The 22,559-nt window shown below is 37.4% G+C and overlaps 2 protein-coding genes across 3 annotated transcripts; both read left to right on the plus strand.

Annotated features, from left to right (window-relative positions):
- The first annotated feature begins 9,245 nt into the window (after positions 1 to 9,245).
- LOC104572016 (uncharacterized) lies at positions 9,246 to 14,617 on the plus strand. 2 transcript variants are annotated; one of them, XR_015913402.1, is made up of 2 exons: positions 9,246 to 9,626; positions 12,397 to 12,566. XR_015913402.1 is itself a non-coding variant. In XM_010219154.2 (2 exons), exon 2 carries the CDS (start codon positions 13,168 to 13,170, stop codon positions 14,485 to 14,487), a length of 1,320 nt encoding a protein of 439 aa, XP_010217456.2. In that variant the 5' UTR covers positions 9,246 to 9,626; positions 13,106 to 13,167; the 3' UTR covers positions 14,488 to 14,617. The 2 variants fall into 2 exon arrangements, 1 of the variants encoding a protein (XP_010217456.2); XM_010219154.2 differs by lacking the exon at positions 12,397 to 12,566 and adding an exon at positions 13,106 to 14,617.
- Positions 14,618 to 17,485: 2,868 nt separating this feature from the next.
- LOC148594605 (uncharacterized) lies at positions 17,486 to 21,941 on the plus strand. Its single transcript, XM_088525417.1, has 2 exons — positions 17,486 to 17,980; positions 20,448 to 21,941. The coding sequence occupies exon 2, from the start codon at positions 20,448 to 20,450 to the stop codon at positions 21,801 to 21,803; it is 1,356 nt and encodes a 451-aa protein (XP_088381543.1). The 5' UTR covers positions 17,486 to 17,980; the 3' UTR covers positions 21,804 to 21,941.
- Positions 21,942 to 22,559: the final 618 nt, after the last annotated feature.

A 22,559-nucleotide genomic window follows, 5' to 3' on the forward strand; every position in this document is an offset into this window, starting at 1 on the left:
ATAGTACTTTTGTGATTCTGTGAATGCTAGGTCACTGCTATAGCAGAAAGATCCCTGCATTCCTGGATTTCTGGGTTTAAGTCTGTGCTGGAATATAGTATCGTACAGGACACAGGGGCTTTCTTATAATGTATTTAGATGTATTTAGATCTCCTGGTGCAAGATAAGCCTTATTTATTTTAATTGTTTTGGAAGTCTTTAGAATACCTACCCATTTGTAGTGTGATTCATTGGAAGAGATGATGACTCACGACTCTTTTTTTCCATTACTTGAGATAAATTAGTAGATGTTGTAACGAATTTTCCTTCTGTGTGACAGCTCTGTCTCAGAAGGAACTCTGCTGATTGAGTAACCCTAATAGCTTGACTGTTCCTAAAGCATTAAGTATGATATTGTATCCACAAGAGGCAGAGCTTTCTATCATTCAAAAGCATACATTTTCTCAAAATTAAGAGCTGTAGAACCTGTTGGAGCAATTACAAAATGGGCTATTTTCTCTTGTTTGTAAAACAGATTCCCTGCCAGAAAAGATGTATCTTTACCTGAAACCATGATAGCCCCCAGAATAGTGGGGCATGAAAAAGAGAATATTTCAGAGCATTTCCTATAGCCAGTTTTTTATCACTAACAGGAATCAGTGTATCTGTGGAGAAATGAAGTCTTTCAAGTAATCCTACTCAAAAAAATTGTAATTTGGAAACATGTCAAAAAAAGAATTGAATGCCTTCCCACTGTTACCATCTGAGTGTTAAAAGCATTATATAGAAGAGAGATGAACACTGCAAATAAGTCTTGCACATTAGACAAGTAAATGTCTTTTCACTGTAGCACAATTATGAAAGTGATGCATAACAGTAAAAAGAAAAGATCCAGAATGTTGGTGCAATATAAAAATATTATCAAAAATATCTTGATTCCATTTTAGATTATTTTTTAGGCATCAGATGGTTTGTGGCTACTGGTTAGGGTTTTTTTTTTTTTTTTTAGCATTCTGTATACAATACTTCTGTTGTAAATTTAAAGCACAACATGGTGTGTATCAGTACTGATGAAAATATCATTTTTGCAAAAATATCACAAACCATGCCAGCTTTCATCCAAATAAAAATAAACCTTATCTGAGAATGGCTGTTTTCAGAATTGTGAATGCATAAAATATATTTTGGTAATATTATTTATTTATGTGTGCAATTTTCAGTGCCAAAATGCATGTTTTTTCATATAGCACTAAAGTGAGGCAAAGAGTAGTTTTCAAATTGCAACTCATATGTCACATTACAGTAGATACAAATTTCTACATTTTCGTTTGTTTCTTGTGAAAACTGTTGTACAATTTTTTGGCTGTATTTTCCAGCAATCCACTGCATGCCATTTGTGTAAGGGTTCTTTCCATAGTTCTTGTGAATTGTTTCACCCATAATAACCACTAAACTTTTAATCTTTGTGTGGGAATCTAGGTTTTTGGCAAAGTATTTCGTTACCTCAGTCTTGTATCAAGTTGCTGTATTTTTCAGCTTGTTACATTGATAATGATTGTTTCACTAATTAAATACTTTAACACAAAAAAAAGTTTACTTGGACAGGAATTGCATTTGGTTGTAAATTTAAACATGAAAAAATGTGCAAAATATGTATGTTGTTAAGAATAAAATATTTCAAAAAAGAATAGTAGAGATAAAAAAGAACTTTTCAGCTCAAACACAACAAGCATGTTTTATGTATACAAATACCTGAAGAGAGAATGTAAAGAGGATGGGGCCAGACTCTTCTTGGTGGTGGCCAGTGACAGGGCAAGGGGTAACGGGTACAAATTAAACACAGGAAGTTCCGTCTCCATATGAGGAAGAACTTCTTTACTGTTTACGTGCCAGAGCCCTGGCACAGGCTGCCCGCAGAGGCTGGGGAGGCTCCTTCTCTGGAGATCTTCCAACCCGCCTGGATGGACCCTGTGCCCCGGCTCTGGGTGTCCCTGCTGGAGCAGGGGTTGGACTAGACGATCTCTAGAGGTCCCTTCCAGCCTCAGCCGTTCTGCGATTCTGTGATTCAATTGTGATTCAGTGATGATTGTGATCATTTGTGATTCAATGATGACACAGTTGAAGAGTGAAGTTTCTAGTTGCCTAACATCTAGTCACTTAATAATGTAGATATTACAGAATCAAAATATGTTTCAGAAAACTGAAAATCCCTGCAGATTTTGTAGTTCTTTCAAGTAGGGCTTGGAAATCCCAAAGAAGTGGAGATGAGCCTGTTCTGTTTCTTCTCAGAGAAAGATGTTTAGTCACTGTCAAACCTACATGTTGATGTTGACATCAAAGTAAATTTATTCACACTTATTAAACTTTTTTTTAGAAACTTAGGTTCTGCTGACAGAAATTGACAGAAATTATCTGCCCTACCTTAAACAGCATAGCAGTGAAGCTCTTTATTATAATAGCTTCTGGTATTAAAATCTGAAATTTATGAGAGATTTCAGAGATGCATCCTAGAGCCTTGAAACATTGAGTACTGTTGATAGGGAGAGTCTGCCAATCAAATGTTTATTTAAGTTTCCTCTTGGGGAAGAATCAACAGTGTCTTATTATTATTATTAATAATATTTCTCTTGTTTTTGAGCAGTATTTTTTGCTATTGGAAATAGATCAGCTCCACATTGTGAATGGCAAAGTGGATGCTCTAACTTCTGCAGTTATTTTAATTTTGTGAGAAGTTGCCTGAGGGAGAATAAGAAATTATCCAATATGAAGCTGAGAACAGAATAAGCTTGCATGGAAACAGCTGCTTTCAGTGCTGAACAAGGAAGTACACAAGGAAGTTTTTTTTTTTTTTTTTTTTTTTTTTTTTTTTTTTTGCCATGAAGTCTTGGAAATCATTTGGCTCTATAGAACTTGCCTCCAAACCATTTTTTCTTGTATAAACATTTTATGCTCCTCCTGAAAAAATTGCAGACATGAAGAATTGCTTAATGCATAAGAAAACATCAATGAGTGCCTCTTATATCTACCAAATATGGGTTTTTGTGGGAGAAGGAAAATTAATCAGAATTCTCCAAGTAGCCAACAGGCTAGAAAATAGAGCAAATGAGCATGTTTGCAATGATCAGGGTGTTCCATAATGTGCGTATTATTGTTAAAACAACGAATGATGGGAGAGAAAGGAGACCATTTTCTGCATTGCAGTATTTCACTGTAGTGTTTCATGCTTTTCTGATAAAACACACAAAGACAAGTACCAAAGAGTACATCATTAAATTTCTCATGATGAGCAAGCCATTTTTTTTTCTTTTTGTAGCCTGTGAGAGGAAACAAAAATGAAATCTTTAATAAGTTTGTTCCTACTTTACATATGAAGTTGTCCTAGGTAAGTAAGTTGTGGCACAGATAAATTGTTTTGGGTTTTTTGTTTGTTTGTTCTGGAATCAGTAATGTTTGTTGTGGTATTTCCATAGCTGTGATCTATTGATACAGATTTTTTTTCTTTGTTTTTTCTTTTTCTTCTAATGTGTCGGAATTTTCCTTTGGGAGAGTGCAAAGAAGAAAGAAAACTGGTCAATGTTCACATGCTTCAATAGGCTACAGATGTAAGTACAACACAGCTTGACCTATTAGGAAAAATGAATACTCCCATTTTACGTCAATTCAAACACTCTTGTCCATGAGAAAGTATAGATAGTAATGAATTGGAGGAAGTATCCTCTATACTTCTGGACTCTGCCTGTAGTCATGCATTTCCTGCCAGTATTATGCTTTTCAGCTTTAAGGAAGAGTAGACTGTGTTCATGTCTGAAAGCACAATGTTATTGAATATTAAACTAACAAGCACATTCAGAAAACAAATATATTCATTCTAGTGTCCATTCTAGTGTCATTTTTGAGTACAGGAAGACACCCTGGAAACACTGACAGTTACAAGAAAACAGGATTTTCTGTAGCAAAACAAAACTTCATGTAAATTGTTTGTTGCAAGTGAACACAAAGGAAGTGTGCCTTGTCTTTTAGAAAGTGATATTAAACCTACAAAACAAAGAAATAAACATGAAGAGCAAGGAAAGGGACAGGTAGGTAGTGCAGAAATTAATAGGTGAAGGAGAAAAGTGGAAATTCACAAGAAGTTACTTCCTTTTAAATAATGTGGCCTTTCTGCTGCTTTCAAGTTCAGCAGTACTTGAAAGTCTAACTACTACTGTCAGCTTTGGATAGCAGTACAATTGTTTTAATCCTACCAACAAATATATGTCATTGGGGGGATGCCACCACAGTCTTACTTCAGATACTAGCCTCAGAAAGCATACTGCTGATTGCTGAGGGGACTTGACTTTCAGATCCTGAGGATGAATGCAGGTCTGTAGCGAAGGAAAAACAAATTTTAGGACAAATACTGAGATACGTGAAAGCGAGTTACTTGCTTTAAAGTGGTAGTGTTTTAAACTGGTAGGGCTTTTTCCACATTTTTTTAATAAGTGTGTGAAGCTCAGCAACTTCTGTGTAGTATCGGAGAATTCATATAACACTGTCTTAAATAGATCGTTGGATTTTCTATAGAAGCATCTTGTATAACAAGCTCCTCCATGACTAGAACTTTCTAGATACTACAAAGATGTTCACACCAGATGTAGCTGAGATATGCAGTTAATTTATAATGAGATAATATGAGATGGTAAGACAATAAAATAATTCATTAATTGTGAGCAGATTTTTAAACCTCTACACAGTCAGAGGTGGTTACTCACCTCTAACAAATTGAGCAAACTCATACAGTTATTTTGAATTTGTCTCATGGAGACTGTGATTGTCTTCCATGGGACTGAAAACAGATAAAGAATTTGAAACTGTAGGGTATTTCTAAAATCCTACAACTACTTGAGGACCTATTCTAAGCACAGCAGACTAACTTGAAGCTGCTATGAGCTCTGCCTTTGTCTTAACGTCTGTCCTAACCATCTGCTCACATTCCCTCTCATGGACAGTCTGTGTCTCCGGATGTGCGAAGGACTGTGAATCCAATGTGTGGATTATATTCAATTAGCTGTAAGGCAGGAAATGTGAAGAAGATACCTATCCATTCATAAGTGGTGAATGTCCTGATTTACAATTAGGAAAAGCATCTGTGGACCACAGGTCCCTTCCTCACTTCCTTAGATAACCTTGGAGATCAAGCTTCCTCAGTTTGCTATCTTCTTTTGCTCTAAGGAATCAAAGAAAGGGGGAGAATGTATAATGTCAGTTACCAACTTCTGTATTAGCAAAGTATTAAGATCATCATATCTACTGGGCTCATCCTGATGGTGACTGGAGCCAGCATGCATGTTGGTATCCTATTATTTCCCTGCAGCTGTCTGCTCAGTGCAGACAGATGTGCATTCACTATAATCCCTTAGATCTATAATGCAGGCCATCTAGGTGGAATTGTTTACAAACCCATCTCTTTTTGCTTTTGTGTGTGTGTCTGGCGTTTTATTTTTAGTCATTAGAGAAGACAGGAGGTGAGCTTCTATGAATTGTGTATCTCAAGATATTTACTTGATATCTGCTCTTAGCTGGGTTTTCTATGATGGCTTTTTCCCAGATGATGTCATTTCTATTTAATCATTACAACTTGGAACCTAGTGTTTGTACATACTTCATCACTGACTTATTTTGCTTATAGAGCTAAGGTTGGGAAAAACGCTTGTCTCTATTTCTTTTCACTAACATTTAGTGAGTATGACGCTGTACAGATTTAGCTTTATTATCAACATGAACCTTTTTTATATTTTCCTCAGGATTCTTGGGTCAAAATATGGCAAGGTGGTAGTGCAGTTATTGTCTTATTAAATTGGAAGAACATGGTATATTTTCAGATGGAGAAAAGCATACATGGAACATCACTGAAATCGTGTTCTGTTTCTTTAAAAAGTTGATTAAGTCCTATAAACATTTTTAGAATATGACCAACAGCAGTGTCTGGGTGAGGTGCAAGTGTGGTGAAGTCTGAGTGCCTGCCTTCACTAGTGACTCGCCTCAGGTACCTTGTAAGAGGCTGCAAGAAATCCTGTACCTGCCACTACAGAATGTAAGATAATTATTTCTTATCCTGCTATCTGGTGCCCAACTAAAGCTGTGCAAAACACTGAAGAGGATTTCTTCATTGTTTATATTTGTTACATAAATTACTAATAAAAGTCCAATTCTTAATCTCAAAGCTATTTTATGATCAGAAGTTTAAAATATTTGTAAAGGTAGCAGTAGTTTTAAATAATGCATGACACCAGTCCAAAAAGTTGCAGGTGCTGTGTCAAAAAACAACTAGACAAAAATGAACCAGAAGCATAGGCCCAGAAACAGGGCAAAGATGGAAATGAGGTAAGAATATACTGTACAAGCAAAGTATCTGTGGATATGTGCATGTTTGCTTGAGCTCTCTACCCTTTAACAAATTTTTATCTGTCCGTATTTGAAAGTATTAGGAATGTCTACACTGGGAGAGAAGCATGCAGTCTGTAGCCAGCTTACTTTGTGCAAGTTACAATTCCAACACCTGTAGGTCTTCTATTATTCTCTGATTAGACACATCCACACTGTGAGTCTTAACATATGCCAGATTAGTTACTTTTTTAGTATATCTGTATATGTACTTCTATGTTATATATATAAAATATAAATACATTTATTTATATATATATATACACATAGTATATTTACCTATACTAATGTATTTAATATTATACAAGCATCATGTGCTTTTATATGAAAATATATATGTGTGTGTATGTGTGTGTAACATGTTCATGTTTAATACGTTCATGTTTAACGTACTTAAACATTCCTTTTTTTCTAGTTAATAAACAGTTAATGTAGCCACCAAGGAAATCTGTGCCAGGGAAGAGGGACACGTTGGTGCTGAAGTCCAGTTTGCAATGCAATGTTTCATTCTTTTTTCTGCAATTAGGCACAACTGACCAGACCAAGAGCCGCATCTCTCACTGACGTCCATGCTTCATTCAGCTTAGTAATCCCCACACCACAACAGAGATCTCCTAGAATGGAGACATCGTTAGCAAAACTGGAAATCAAAGGTAAGCAAAGAAGTTGGAGGTCACCTCTATCTAGAAAGTGACATATTTCCCCTAGAAAAACAGAGGAGTGTGGGCATGAGCATGACCTGTGTGAAAAATCCACTGCACCAAGCATTAGTTGATGCAGCTCTGGTGGTGTGGTGCAGTTTCAAGGAAATAAGCCTGAAAACTTAAGAGTGAAAGACTTCTAATCATTTTTTTGGTTGTTGATGGCTGTTTGTGGGATTTTTTGTTTTTCAACTCGCCAGTATCTTGAGCATGTATAGACAAGTTACTGTACCTCAGCCAGAAAACGAGGTGGTACTTCAAGCCGTTCAGTCAGGCCTCTGGGGCACTGACAGGCCTTTGTGGCCCTGACCACCTAGGGACACCACCTACAGATAGCAGACTGTGGGCCCATGAGCCTGCTTAAGCACAAGCCTAGGGCCTCGCTCCCTGACGGGGTCATGCTGTGTATGCATTGGTCTCTAGTTTGGCTAGCACTATGCTTGTGCCAGGTCATGCAACCAGCAGACTGAAGCCTGGGCTGTGACGCTGCTTTGCAACATGACTGCAGGCCTTCTCTATCACCACAGAATGGCCCAATATCTCTTGGTTGAACCTGTTACTGGGGGAATTAATAAAATAGAGATTATATAGGACAACACAGCAGCCCAATTTGACTGACAGAATTTTGTTAAATATGAGTCTTTCTTATGCACAGAAAAGACTCACACATCTAATTAAAAATATCTTAGTGCAGACTTTTTAAGTTCTAGCATAAAAACTATGATGCACTTGACCAGAAGTCAGGCACTTCCCTGGAGGTTCTCCAGGAAGTGACAATATGTGCCCACAGCCCTCAGGTGCTTCTAACTGCAGCAGCCTGGCTGAATGCATCAGGAATAAATGGCCAAGAGGGCTATAATGCTCTTGGGGTGGAATCCTGACATCAGTTGACTGAGTATTATAAATCATATTACAGACAGATGCAGTATTAGTCACTCTAAACCTGAAAGCAAAACAACACAAAAAAATCCTTACCTAAAACTCGTAACCTCCAAATTTAGTGATAACATTAAACAGAAAGATTATTGTTTTCTCTTAGTCTTGTTTTGAAACCTTTGTTTTTTATAAATGGAAAATTCCCAGAACATGATTTGTTTCGTAGTGACATTTGTTTATAGAAACGAGCTGCCTATGAGGAAGTTGATATTGCATTGCTAATTGACATCTTGCTACATCAAGTGTCCACTGCCTTTCCCAAGAATTGGCAAGTTGCTTCTCTTAGTTCGCATATACAGGATCACGCAGACCACTGACTTCAGAAGACGGCCTGTTCTGAAGTGCAGTGCCTGAATGGCCTTGGGACTCGCAGGAACCCTCAGCACTAGTGAGCATTGAGCAGTTGCACATACAGCAGCCACTCCTGCTCTACAGGCTGCTGTCTCGAGCTCTCAGTAGGTAAGTCATGACATGCCAATTTCATAACAGTATCCATATGCTACATATCAATATGCATTCAAATAAACAATAACAATTGCAGTCAAATAAAATAAATGAGTTATTTATTTTATAGCATTCAAAAATGAGTTATTGGCTGTCTTCTCTGAGCCTTAACAAGCTGTTTTCATAAAAGGTATGATCCAGGTGAGAGCATAAGAACTGCTTTATGAACAAAGTCAGCTAGCAGTTACTTTTTTCTGTTGCAGATCACATGAGTATGAGGGTTAATAAGAAATAAGTCAGAAAAGCTGGTTAATTTCCTCCTCCATCCCCCCCCCAAAAAAAAAAAGCTGACTTCATGCAATGTAAGTCAAGTGCAAATTCAAAGACTGCTATTAAAATAAGTTCAATAGAAATAAGATTATTAATGTATTTTAGAATTCTAGGAATTTTAACAACGTGCCTATTTGAAAACATTGACCCAGAGAATCACTGACAAAGTGTGCTGTTAAAAATGACCAGAATTCCTCATACTGAACTGAGCCAAGTAAGCTGCTAAAAGGAAGTGGATGTTAGTTGTGTAATGCTTTGCTTGGTGCTTTTGTGTAAGGTTTTGCTTAGCGTCAAAGACGTCAGTGGGCTCCTAGAGTTAATTTAGTCTGATGCTGATGAGTCTAGGGCTGATGTTTTCTTTTACTAGAAAAACAAAAAACAAATATGACTTTTTATTAACGATATCATTGCTTGGAGACTGTCTACCTAATGAGCACATACAGCAACCACAGTAACACAGCCAGCCTTACTTCAGGCTGGAGCACAGTCATCATTCTCCCAGTTAATAAATATGACTATCTGAGATACTGAGATGTTTTGCATGGTTTGAAGAATGTGTTATTCTATTAAATTGATAAAGTTGTTCATCTGAGAAAACAGCAGGGTAGAAAACAAATTGAGTTGCAGTACAGGAAGTTAACGAAGTCACCGGATTTCCCACAGACGGCCAAAAGTACTAGTATAATCGCAGAGGAAGCAGATGTTGAGGAGGCAAACAAGGGTGCAAGGTCTCCCCTTTCAAAGGGAGCAAGGGACAGAATTCGGGTCGAAGTGGTGGAAAGCATGAAATGCTAGACAAAGAGACTTTGAACTGTGAGTAAATGCACTGTATCTTGTTTGATTCTGACTGTGTTCAGGATTTCTTGTGTTCTCATGAAGTATTTAGACTGCGCCTAACAAACATGGATTCTGTTAATATTTATTTTTTCCTTATATAATACCACAAGGTGCTGAGCTTTTGGCTAACTGTACAAAGCAAAAATGAGGGACAGTACTTTATAAAGCTCCATAACACAGCTATTAAAAGCAAAGTCCTATTCAACTTTGCTGATATAACATATGTTGCAGTAAAACATTGTCTTCTGGTTTCTTCTCTGTATTGCTAGTGACATAAATAGATAGAGGAGGTCCAGAGTCACTAATGTATTTTAATGGGTCCTCTTTTTAAAAGGAGGGATATTTTTCAGCTTCTGATCACACAGGGTATGTTTTCAATAGCTAAAAAAAAGTATGTAGTGAAATCGGTTATAGTAAAAGTGTGGCCATTTGTCCAACATTTGAATGTTGGAAATAATGTTTTATGAAGAGAGGTTTTGCCAGCATACATTCACTTGAACAAAGGACAATACAAAGCATGGTAATGAATATTGCCTAATAAGTGCGTATGCAGAATCATTTTTCATAATGGCAATGGCTGTTCCTGTTCAGAAATGACTACTCTGACAACAGCCAAAATACATCTTTAAAAAAAAAAAAATACTCCTGCTACAGCTAGAACCTTTTAGTCACATAGTTAAGTGGACACCTAATGCAAGTGTAGCTAATGTCTGCAACCTGTGGATTCTCAAAGAGATGACACAGGCTGGAACTCAAAATTATATTTCGTATTTAGGAATTGCTGCCATGTATTTTTTAGAAAGAAAAAAAAATCCCCCTGAGAACAGCTGAAGATAAAAGACAGAAATGTGATCAGTTAGCAACCCTTGGAGGTTTCCACAGTTCTTTAAATAATTTCATAAGGGCAAAGCACCAGGTTATTTAAACAGATGACATGTATCTCATAGTATCTCTCTAGATTTATAGACTCCTTTACATAAAAGGAGTGAATCTTGTCTTTCTTGTTCTTGCCCATAAAGCTACATTTGCATTGTAGTTCTTGCCCTAGAACACCATGGGTTTGTAAGAGGAAAGCTAGTTTACTTTGCCTTAGATCAAGTGTAAGATCATGGTTAAAAGTGGCAGAACAAATGTTTCTGTTTCAGCAGGCCTGTAGGTCTAAAAATATAGGCTATTAGGATGAATTTGCATTGCCCAAATCAAGTAATGTATTCATACAAAATTTCTACTTCATACAAGCAGTTTGTTTTCAGCAGATTTAAAAAAAAAAAAAAAAAGACGTGAAATGCAGGGCAATGTAGAAGTGGACTTCCTGCTTTGCGTTACTCACTCATTGAAATGGCAACTTCTTTCCATACGAATGTGGAGAGATCACTCTCTCCCTTTTTTTTTTTTAAAAAAAGAAAAAGAAAGCTAGAAAATAGTATAAGCGTACTTCCTGTGAGAGGATTTGGCCATTAGATTTCTGTTGCAGAAACAGACAAATATGTTAATTTTTCTTTATTAAGATGCTAATATTAAAAATGTAATTTTCATGTAAATTTCTCAAGCCTGATTTAACAATAAAATTTTAAGGCATAGAGCTGCCTCTAGAGTAAGACTGACAGTTGAAAAGAAATTTCATCAGAAATGTATAACTTTTTGCTAAGCATCTATATCAAAACAAACAAACAAACCCATATTTCTGTAAATATGTATGACAGACATTAATGATGTGAAATTTTACCAGTGTTTTTTTTTTTCGTTGTTGCTTTTTAGTATATTTGCTCTGTCTCTTAGGCAGTAAGTTGTCTCTAAAATAGTGACAAATATTTTTATTGAGATTCTGTAATATTCTATATCTATCTGTAGATGCATATAGATATCTAGAGCATATATAGGTATGTCCTATAATGTTCAATCACTTTCTGATGAGAAGAGAAGAATAGGGCCCACAAACAACTGTCCTTTTACATGTTAATGGAGGCTCCTGACCTCTGTTCTGGTTAATTCCTTATGTCTTCTGACCGACATCAATCTCTGCAAAGAATCCTCTTGGTTTCTTCCAGAACACCACTGACGGCCAATCTCCTCCTCCAAAATATATTTTTAAATAAAAGCAATTGTAGGTTTAAAACCAGAACTAGAGTTTGGGATGGCTGCTCTTTTTCCACATGGCCATCAGGCTCTCTTTTATATTTTGAGGTTTTTCTTAGAACTTTTTGTAACTATTTTTCAATCCTACTTCTCAATAAATGTTCCTATGGAGGAAAAAAAAAACTTCAAAACATAATTTCTCTTTATTTGCTATTAAAAAACATGCTAGTAATTGTAAATGGTTTACAAGCCAAAAATAGAAATAACAAATATTTGAAGAACTTTGGTGCAGTTCAATTAATAACTGATGATGAAGCAGCACTTTTCACAACTTCTGTATATTTTTTCTATTTTTTTTTGCTAAATATGACTAATAAGGTCCTCTTGACTACTGAAATAATGATAATTTGTGTATTTTAATTTAAGTAGTTAATTGGGCAGGTAACATTAAAATATTTAAAGCAGGTGAAACAAAATATTTTCTGCAGAACCGTAGAACTGTAACTGGGACCTTTCTTAGTAGTTTAGAAAAAAAAATTCAGCAAACACAATGAATCTTAAAAATAATAGTCTGGAAAGGGAAAAGATAAACAGCTTACATGACAATTTTCAGGGAACAATAAACAAGACTTTAGAGAATGAGGCATTAAACATCTAAAATATTTTATAGGCCACAGAAATGAGAAAGAACATCTTGGATTTGCTGATTACACCAGGCAGCAGTGTTTTCATTGTGTTATTCAGACCTAGAATTCTGAGTTTGGTGTAGACTAGTAATGCAGTTTTGTGAGTCATTAGAAAGCAATTATTAATCAACTGGAATTGAATGCATACAAAAGAGGACAGTAGGTGTTCTACCTACTGAAGATACCAACTCTTAATGGTTAATTGATGGGATGAGTTGTTGTAATGTGTCACACTTTTTTCATGTCATTATGGCCACCCATAGTGGGGCTTGGTTTTGTTTTAATTTGCCTATCATCTGCTTGATGGCTTAGGCATGTGTAAATATCAAGCTGTATTGTAACTGAAAATCTTCACTTTGTGGTCAGATTTGGTACCACCTTATTCAGAGAACTTGAATTTTCCATGGCAAGATTAAAAGGTTCTGTTGCACATGTAGATGAGTTGAATGGTCCCAGTATTCTCATAAAGTCTTACTAAAATCAACTGCCAATTTAAAACAATGATCTATGAATTCATATTTAGTGATAAAATCAATTTACTTTAAAGTAATATCAGCCATGTAAAAAAACTGTGAAAAGATCATTCTTTTACAAATGATCACTCTTTCTTTTCTTTTTCTAAATGATATCCAATATAGTTCAATGCAAGTATGTCTTTCACCGGAAAGTGTGCTTTTTTGTTCTTTGTTTTAGAGAAAGTGAATGGAAGACTATGTGTGCAGCAGTGTGTTAAATATCAAGTTTGCTGTTCAGCAATGATGCACTGTGGGAAAAGACATATATGTGCTATAGTTGCATGTATCCTTGTATTTGGAAGCATTTTAATCTGCTCCTGGAAAGGTACTTATCTACAGAGTAATATCATTAGAAAAATCTTCCTCCAAGAAAAAAATGGCAGACCAGCAGGTTGCTTTTGTAGAGGAAAACCTGCTCAAAGTGTCATAACACCCTTAAAAGATAACAAAACTTTTATCATTGCCCCGTACTTTGATGGCAGAGAAAGCAAGGTCACCCGTGTGATTGGAATTGTTCATCATGAAGATGTAAAGGAACTTTACTGCTGGTTCTGCTGCCAGCCTCATGGTGAAATACAGACGACCAATGCAGAAATTGATGTTCACTCAGATAGATTTGGATTCCCTTATGGTACAGCAGACATAGTTTGTTTGGAACCACCAAACTGTGATCCAACACATGTGTCAATCCACTGGTCCCCACATGGAAATATTGACCAGCTGCCAAGGTTTGAAATTAAAAACCGCAAAGCCGAGGCCTTTTCTGTTGACTTCACCGTATGCATCTCTGCCATGTTTGGAAATTACAACAATGTCTTACAGTTTATACAGAGCATGGAGATGTATAAGATTCTTGGGGTGCAGAAAGTGGTGATCTACAAGAACAGCTGCAGCCAGCTGATGGAGAAAGTCCTGAAGTTTTATATGGAAGAAGGAACCATAGAGATAATTCCCTGGCCAATAAATTCACACCTCAAGGTTTCCACTAAATGGCATTTTTCTATGGATGCCAAAGATATCGGCTACTACGGCCAAATCACAGCCCTGAATGACTGTGTATATCGTAATATGCTGAGGAGCAAGTTTGTGGTTCTTAATGATGCTGATGAAATAATTCTTCCCCTTAAGCACCCAGACTGGAAAACAATGATGAGAAGTCTTCAAGAACAAAACCCAGGGACTGGCGTTTTTCTCTTTGAGAATCATATTTTCCCTAAAACCATATCCACCCACACGTTCAACATTTCATCGTGGAATACTGTGCCAGGTGTTAACATACTGCAGCATGTTCACAGGGAACCTGACAGGAAAGAAGTTTTCAATCCCAAAAAAATGATAGTTGATCCAAGAAAGGTGGTTCAGACTTCAGTTCACTCAGTTCTACATGCTTATGGGAACAGTGTGAGTGTTCCTGTGGATGTTGCACTTGTTTATCATTGTCGGGTGCCCCTCCAAGGAAACCTTCCCCGAGAGTCCCTCATCAGGGATACAACGCTGTGGAGGTATAACTCATCATTAATCATGAATGTTAACAAAGTGTTATATCAAACAGTGCTGTAAGGTCAAAAGTGAAACCTTTGTTGCAAGGAACAAAGTGCAAGTGGAGAGCTGCCCATGTCCATGGAGAGGCAGAAGGTATCACTTAAAAGCTCACACTGGAAATAATTCCACGTGCAGATTTTTGTAAATTTGGGTGATGGTGGAACGATTCTCTTATGCACTGTATGAAGGTAAATTCTTTTTTTTTTTTTCTGTAACATGAAAAAAGGCACCCGGAGTAGATAATCTCCAAACTAAAGAACTTGAATTTGATCCAAAAAGAGCATTCAGTCTTCAGTCATCTGACTTGTAGAGGTGTCTGGAGAATGTTGGGAAGAGCCTGATGAGACTTCACATGTCATTGCAGGAAACCTTTTGAATCCACACTTTTTTGAATTCAGGGATTCATCACTTGGGGAAATAATATATATCTTTAGTTACAGAAGTTAAGCTCTGAGAAAACTTAAGATTTTAAGAACAGCAGTGAAACTAAGGCATTCCTGTGCACATTTATTGTTATGTTCTCCTTAATACACTGCAAATTCAGGATTGTCAGAGGGTCACAAAATGGTCTAGTGTTTGTCCTTTAAAAATATCCTACCAAGAATGTTAATAGAATTTGGTGTTTGAAACCAATGCTTGTCTGTAAAAGATATTAGTGTGATATTATTATTACCATGCCATGTAATTATCAGTTTCATTTACTATTTTTCATTAATTTGTATGTTGAAAATACAATGGCTCATTTGTGTTCCTGTATTTTACCTTCAGTTAACAAGAGTCACAGACACAGGCGGGGGCCGGGACCGAAGCCCAGGGCCGGGCCCTGCGCCCTCCTCGGCGGCCCCCGGCCCAGCCGCCTCCCCGCCCGCGGGCGGCCCCCCGGGCTGGCGGCTCCCGCGCGGGCGCTGCTGGGAGCGGGCGCTGCTGCGCGCGGGCTGGCGGGGCGGCCTCGCCGCGGCCGCCAGGGGCGCTGCCCCCCCCGCCTCCCAAGGCCCCGCGCCCCCCGGCCCGGGCGCTGGTCCCGCCTGGGCGCGAGTCCCTGTCGGCGGCGGCGCCGCGCGGGGGCGGCGCCCCGGGGCTCCGCGGGTCTCGACCGCGTGACAGCGCGGGGGGCGCCCGCAGGCGGCTGCGCTCGAGGCCCCGCCTTGGCCGTGAGGTGCCGCGCGGCGACGCTCCCGCCCGCGGGCGCCGGTTGGCAGCCGACTGCGATCGCGGCTATTTCTCCTCGCCCCTTGCTGGTAACTTAAAGGTATTTATTAACTGTGCAAAACACTTTTCTTTTTGAGCCTTTATCAGCATATGCCTCACGTCAGAGCGTTTAACTGTAGATTTAAAGAATGCAAAAGAAGCCACTCCTGAAAGAGTGGTTTCAGTGTGAAAGATAAAAAGCTGGAAAAAATAAGGGCCTTTAACCATTGTCCCAAAACTTTTATTTTGCTTGAACTCTTTCTCTTCAAAGAACGTAAAAACTAATTGTTACTGTTGTTTACTGTTGTGCTTACAATTGGATGCGCATGTACTTATGCTTGTACACTAAATTACGTGTTTTCCCTCTGTGCCAGGCCTAACACACACCAAATACTAGGAAATTATCCTAGATTATGTCTTATTCAAGTTGGGAATAGAAATGGGCAACTTAATCTGTGTTAGAGCGATATTTTACCAATAGTGAAGTAATAGTGCCCTCAGTTTCACCCTTCAAACAATAATTTAGATCATATAACAGTAGAAAACCACTGGAACTGGAAACATTACTTCAGGAAAAAAAAAAAGGCTATAAGATTAGAGAGAGTCTAGATTAAGGTGATTAATGATTATTATTCTTTCAACCTTTTACTTATATTTAAGCATCAATGTTGTATATTGCCATTTCTGGCGAAGCAATAAGCAGAGAATACTTTAACAAAAAGTGATATTTCTTACTGTTGGTTTTTAGTCTGGAGGTGGATGGTTCAAGGGTAAGGCCTTCATCATTCCTGTTATGGAATCTAATGCTGGTTATTAGGAGCTGAAAGGTTGAATCATCTCTCTCTGGTGCCCCTCTGAAGTGTGTGTATTTCTCCCACCCCAAGTCAGGATGTGTAGGAATAAAGTGAGTGTTACCAGAATTAAATTCTGTAGCCTTAAATTCTGTAGCAGATCCCTGCTACAGCCTTCTGTAGCAGAGATCTCAGCTGTTCCAGTACAAAGGAAACAAATTAAAAAAGGAAAGCCACATTGTAGACAGTAGTGTAGGAAAGATTAATAATGACCTGAGGAGAGCTCTTGAACTAAATTAAGACTTTAATTAAAGTTTTTGTAAGTATAATGTTAGCTGTGGAAGTTAAAGATAATGGGAATGAAGGTCTGAAAACAGCAGTTACGATAGCAAAGATCTAAATAAAAATAAGATAATACTCCAGGTAGAGGTTGCTACTGAATAATTTAAATTCCAAAATTCTAGAAAGACAGACAAACTGTTGAAGAGCCAGCAACAGAAACTTACCAATTGTTTCACATTTGTAGTATTCCAATATGGGGGAAGGAGAAAAAAAAAAGGTTGTTTTGTTTTGGTTGGGCGGGTGAAAGGTCAAGTCTGCCAAGTCTGAAACTGACATCTGGATTGGACAAAAGGCTTTAGAGTTTAGAAGGACAGCTAGAGAAATAAGAGGAATTGCGATGAGTTCTTGTAGCAGCTGACTGAACTATTTATTATGACCTTGTTGAAGAAAAAAACACATTGAGTAAGTGCGCACTCAGGTGAAAGACAAGGTTGATGTGGTAATCCCAGTTTTAAGACAAACAAGCTCAGTTGTATCTGTACAACATGATGCATCTACAAAAATATGTAATCCTAGTATATGTTAAGAAAGACTTTTTCCTATAGTGATAGAGGCTTCGAATTGTCATTTACAAATGAAAGAAAACCATACATTTTTTGTCGTCCGTGCCTGACATTAATTGAAACTGGGTCAAATAAAGAGAGGGGGCTGCTAAGGAAGTATTTTTTTTTTAATAAGTATAAATTAGAACAGTCTATCCTGTTTCATGAAAAACTATCAAAAAGGTAGACCAGGAGGGATATGACTCCATAACAGTAATTTCCACAAGGAAACTTAACTATGTAGCCTTAGAAAAAAATCACCTAAGAGCCTGGGTTTGATTTGCTTGAGCAATTACTTGGGAAGTTTTGTAATTTAAATTAAGTTGTTGAGAGGCAACTGTATGCCTTGCTCAAAAGAGGTTAAACTTGTTTTTCTGGTAGGTGTGGATATTTTACTAACGTTAAGGCACACCAAGCATTTGAAATAAAATGTCTTGGCAGGCATCTTAGCTACTGTATCTAAGTTTTTTTTTTTTCTTGGTCTCTTTCTGGTATTGAACAATTCTTGCAATTTATCTTAAAAAAAAAAAAAAGTTTTTTGCTTCTGCGTTGAACTGAGCAATTGGTAGATACATCATACCAAAAAGTAACTGTGGAGAACCAGTTGGAGAACTGAACAAAACTTTACTCTGCTGTCTGCTTTAAAAGGTATGTTTGCTTTCTAATGCTTCATATTCAAAATGCAGTTGAAAATAAGCTTCATTGTTAATTATTTACAGCCAACAAAGGAGAAGAAGCAATAAATTAATTGCATTTTTAATGTTGATTTATTGGGGATATTTTTAGTAAAGGACCAAACCATATTTTAAATCATAATAATATAAGATCAAGGATAAATGTTAAAATATTAAATGGGGCTTACTCTCTGTTATAAGAACACTAAGAATAAGATTAGTAAATGCTCCAGGTAATCTTTCTGCCCAACTTTAGAAGTTCGATTGAAAAAAAAAAAAAAAAAAAAAAAACTTACAAATGTTTAGTTGTTCTTAGTTACTGTTCTCCAGCAGAAAGTTCTGATAGTAGCAGGCGTTTAAGCATACATTTGGTTTTGGTTCTGCTCTAAATTATAAATATTTCTGGAAAGATTCTTCACTTCAGAGGTTCAGTATAGTCTTGCTGCTGCTGTTCTGCTTTGTCCCCAGTCTGGTATAGTGAGATTTGCAGTGCTCCTATGACAATTCTTCACTGCAAAGCAAATTCCTGGGAGCTATCAAAGGCTGCTGTAAATCATATCAATCTTGGGAAACAGGATGTTTTAAGAATTGTATTGTGACCTTGTATCTTACTACTTTTCTTTCTGAGGAAGGAGCAATTGGACAAAATATTGCACATTCTTTATGACGACTTGGTCAATTATCTTCTGCCTAAACTCAGATGAGATTCAGAAGTTAGATTACTTATTTTGGAAAATATGTTAAGAAGAAAAACAGGCCTCTAATGATCCTTTCAAATCAAACAGTGAAAGTGCTAGTTATGAGATGCGGAGTATGATCTCTGAAGCAAAACTATAGATTTAGGTGTTTATATACTCTAGATTTGTCACATTCTTACTTTGCTCCTATGATTTTGAAATTATAATATTCTGTTCCAGCACAAAAGACTATTGAAATATAAGCTCTCAAAATGTCTATAATTATACAATATGTGAAATATTTCCTTCTTTTTTTATTAAATCTAATTCTGATTTTACAGTAGATTAGGAGCATTTTTTTCAAGGACATTCAGAGATTTTGTATACTCTTGAAAGATACTTAAAAAAATAAAACAAGTAACTACTTTACAGCTCTTAGTGGAAGGACAAGAAATATGCAAACTTCCAAAATCTGCTACATCTATGATATTGCTACTTGCTGTCTCTATAAATTACACACATACAGATTTGGGTCTTTTAGCAGCACAAATATTCTTCTCAGCAGCTGGCTCTATACAGCACTGACATGCCTGCCGGAAACATGTTATCTTCTGCAATACAATCAGTTTATTCCATTGGGAATTTTACCCCACTCTTTTTGCTGGATAACTGAGAGACTTTCTCCTATGCAGTCGGGTTTTTCCTGTCTAAATGACAGCAATATGATTAATCTGGGGCACTCTTCTGAGAATCTGTGGTACAAAAAGGCCTTTGAAAAGGTTTGCTGTCCGCTTGCTATTCATTATATCTGTATCCCTAATGATGCATTTCTTTTAAAAAAAATTTACTCTGAGTTCCACTTACAGAAACTGTTATTGGTGTGAGCCATGAGCTCAACCATTTCAAATCCCAACACTTGACAGCATTTGAATGCTGTCAAGGACTTTGACCCTGCAGGTGCTAAGGGGTGACTGTGCAGCAGCAGGAGAGCAAGACCTCACCAACCAGAGCCATACCAGGGACTGCAGACATTAAAGCAATGCCAGCAGATCCTAAACTCTGTTGAGAATTATGTGAGAATTATGCCTTCCCTACAGACCCTGCATGGTAGCATTTATAAGTGAAATATACTTCCATCAGTTCACTTGTCTTCTGCTGAATTGTATCAAGTGAGCTTTATCTGTATGTATTGTCTCAGCTGTAATGAAGGTTAGGGAATTTATAAGATGCAGTATCTAGACCATCATGTGTAATAGTTCCTAATTGTCCTGTTTATCTATGAACTTGCTTAATCCTGTATTCCTTTCAGTTATATCTTTGCCCCTAACATTTCTGTGGCAGATCCAGTTGAGTTTAGCTTCTGTGTGTGATTTACTTAGACACTGTGTTGAGAAAACAAACATGGTTTTGTTGTATTTTAAAATTACTGTATAAGTAATCAACTGAATGATCTAAAATCTTTTTTATAGAAAATAGTGACTAATAGCATCAATAAGCAATTGATGGTCATATATTCCAATACCACCACAGACCCTAAAGAAACCTCCATATACAGAAACCAGTTGAAACCACTGATGTTCAGGGCCATTCAGAGAGTCATGGACACTACTGCCGACCTGATTCATTTTGCATAAAAACCTATTGATCGAGTCACTGATGAATCAATGCACAGTGACAACTATTTGTCCCACTATCTTTTTTATGAAATTCTACAGTAATGAATCTAAGTCAATATCATCTAATGTTATATTTTCTTTCCTGCAGATGCATCAGCATAAACTGAAAGGACAAAGAAATCTACATCCACGTTTAGACAGACTGAGAAAGCTCTGTGGTGGGAAAAAATCCTACTTTGCTGCTGTTGTGTGTATTATTACTCTAGCTTCGATGGTCACAATTTCTTATGTTAGGTCACAGAGACTTTCTATCCTGCCCAAAATCATTCAAGAAGGTAGAAAATGTAGAAGGGAAATTGCTAATAACATAATAACACCCTTAAAAGATAACAAAACTTTTATCATTGCCCCGTACTTTGATGGCAGAGAAAGCAAGGTCACCCGTGTGATTGGAATTGTTCATCATGAAGATGTAAAGGAACTTTACTGCTGGTTCTGCTGCCAGCCTCATGGAAAGGTGTATGTATCAAAATCAAAAATTGATGTTCACTCAGATAGATTTGGATTCCCTTATGGTACAGCAGACATAGTTTGTTTGGAACCACCAAACTGTGATCCAACACATGTGTCAATCCACTGGTCCCCACATGGAAATATTGACCAGCTGCCAAGGTTTGAAATTAAAAACCGCAAAGCCGAGGCCTTTTCTGTTGACTTCACCGTATGCATCTCTGCCATGTTTGGAAATTACAACAATGTCTTACAGTTTATACAGAGCATGGAGATGTATAAGATTCTTGGGGTGCAGAAAGTGGTGATCTACAAGAACAGCTGCAGCCAGCTGATGGAGAAAGTCCTGAAGTTTTATATGGAAGAAGGAACCATAGAGATAATTCCCTGGCCAATAAATTCACACCTCAAGGTTTCCACTAAATGGCGTTTCACACAAGATGGAACACACATTGGCTACTACGGCCAAATCACAGCCCTGAATGACTGTGTATATCGTAATATGCTGAGGAGCAAGTTTGTGGTTCTTAATGATGCTGATGAAATAATTCTTCCCCTTAAGCACCCAGACTGGAAAACAATGATGAGAAGTCTTCAAGAACAAAACCCAGGGACTGGCGTTTTTCTCTTTGAGAATCATATTTTCCCTAAAACCATATCCACCCACACGTTCAACATTTCATCTTGGAATACTGTGCCAGGTGTTAACATACTGCAGCATGTTCACAGGGAACCTGACAGGAAAAATGTAATCAATCCCAAAAAAATGATAGTTGATCCAAGAAAGGTGGTTCAGACTTCAGTTCACTCAGTTCTACATGCTTATGGGAACAGTGTGAGTGTTCCTGTGGATGTTGCACTTGTTTATCATTGTCGGGTGCCCCTCCAAGGAAACCTTCCCCGAGAGTCCCTCATCAGGGATACAACGCTGTGGAGGTATAACTCATCATTAATCATGAATGTTAACAAAGTGTTATATCAAACAGTGCTGTAAGGTCAAAAGTGAAACCTTTGTTGCAAGGAACAAAGTGCAAGTGGAGAGCTGCCCATGTCCATGGAGAGGCAGAAGGTATCACTTAAAAGCTCACACTGGAAATAATTCCATGTGCAGATTTTTGTAAATTTGGGTGATGGTGGAACGATTCTCTTTATGCACGGTATGAAGGTAAATGCACGTTTTTATCTGTGACCTGAAATATGCTTCCATATAATAATACAAAGTGATCAAGATCTAGTACACAGCTGAGTTCTTCAGATAAAGTCTGTTCTGCAGCTTTCTGGCATGTGAGAGCTGAGGCTTAATGATAATTTTTCATTTAATAGCCTCTAAGCATGAAAGGGCATTATTCAAGACATAGGAACTGATCATGCTGGAATAAGATTTTCCTGATTTCTGACTTTTACCACCCTGTAAACAGCCCAAAGAAAGAATTAACTAGTTCTCTGTATCTATCTAAACACATGGTTGGCGGGGAGGGGGAGGAATGCAGTTGTCTAGTGGCTGCTGAAAAATACAGCTGTGTTTAGTGGTGTCTCTAATGCACTGTGAAAATGACTTCAGTAAATACACCTATTTCAATTAAATAAAAAAGCATATTATTGGGAATAGGTTTTGTTAAATTGGTGACTTACTGTAACACTAAACATAGCTTTTAGAGTTTTGTTAACTCGAACAAGCGCATGGTTCTGTGACAGCTGTAACTTTAAGACAAAGGGCGATACCTTTTTATTTGCTATTAACAGCTGTGGT

The sequence above is a fragment of the Tinamus guttatus genome, unplaced genomic scaffold, assembly GCF_059628265.1.
Source record: "Tinamus guttatus ecotype Peru unplaced genomic scaffold, ASM5962826v1 Tinamus_guttatus_pri_ptg000226l, whole genome shotgun sequence".
NCBI lineage: Eukaryota > Metazoa > Chordata > Aves > Tinamiformes > Tinamidae > Tinamus > Tinamus guttatus.

Coding starts and splice junctions, on each gene's coding strand:
- LOC104572016 (XM_010219154.2), top strand. CDS start 13,168: ATGATGCACTGTGGGAAAAGACATATATGTGCTATAGTTGCATGTATC.
- LOC148594605 (XM_088525417.1), top strand. CDS start 20,448: ATGCATCAGCATAAACTGAAAGGACAAAGAAATCTACATCCACGTTTA.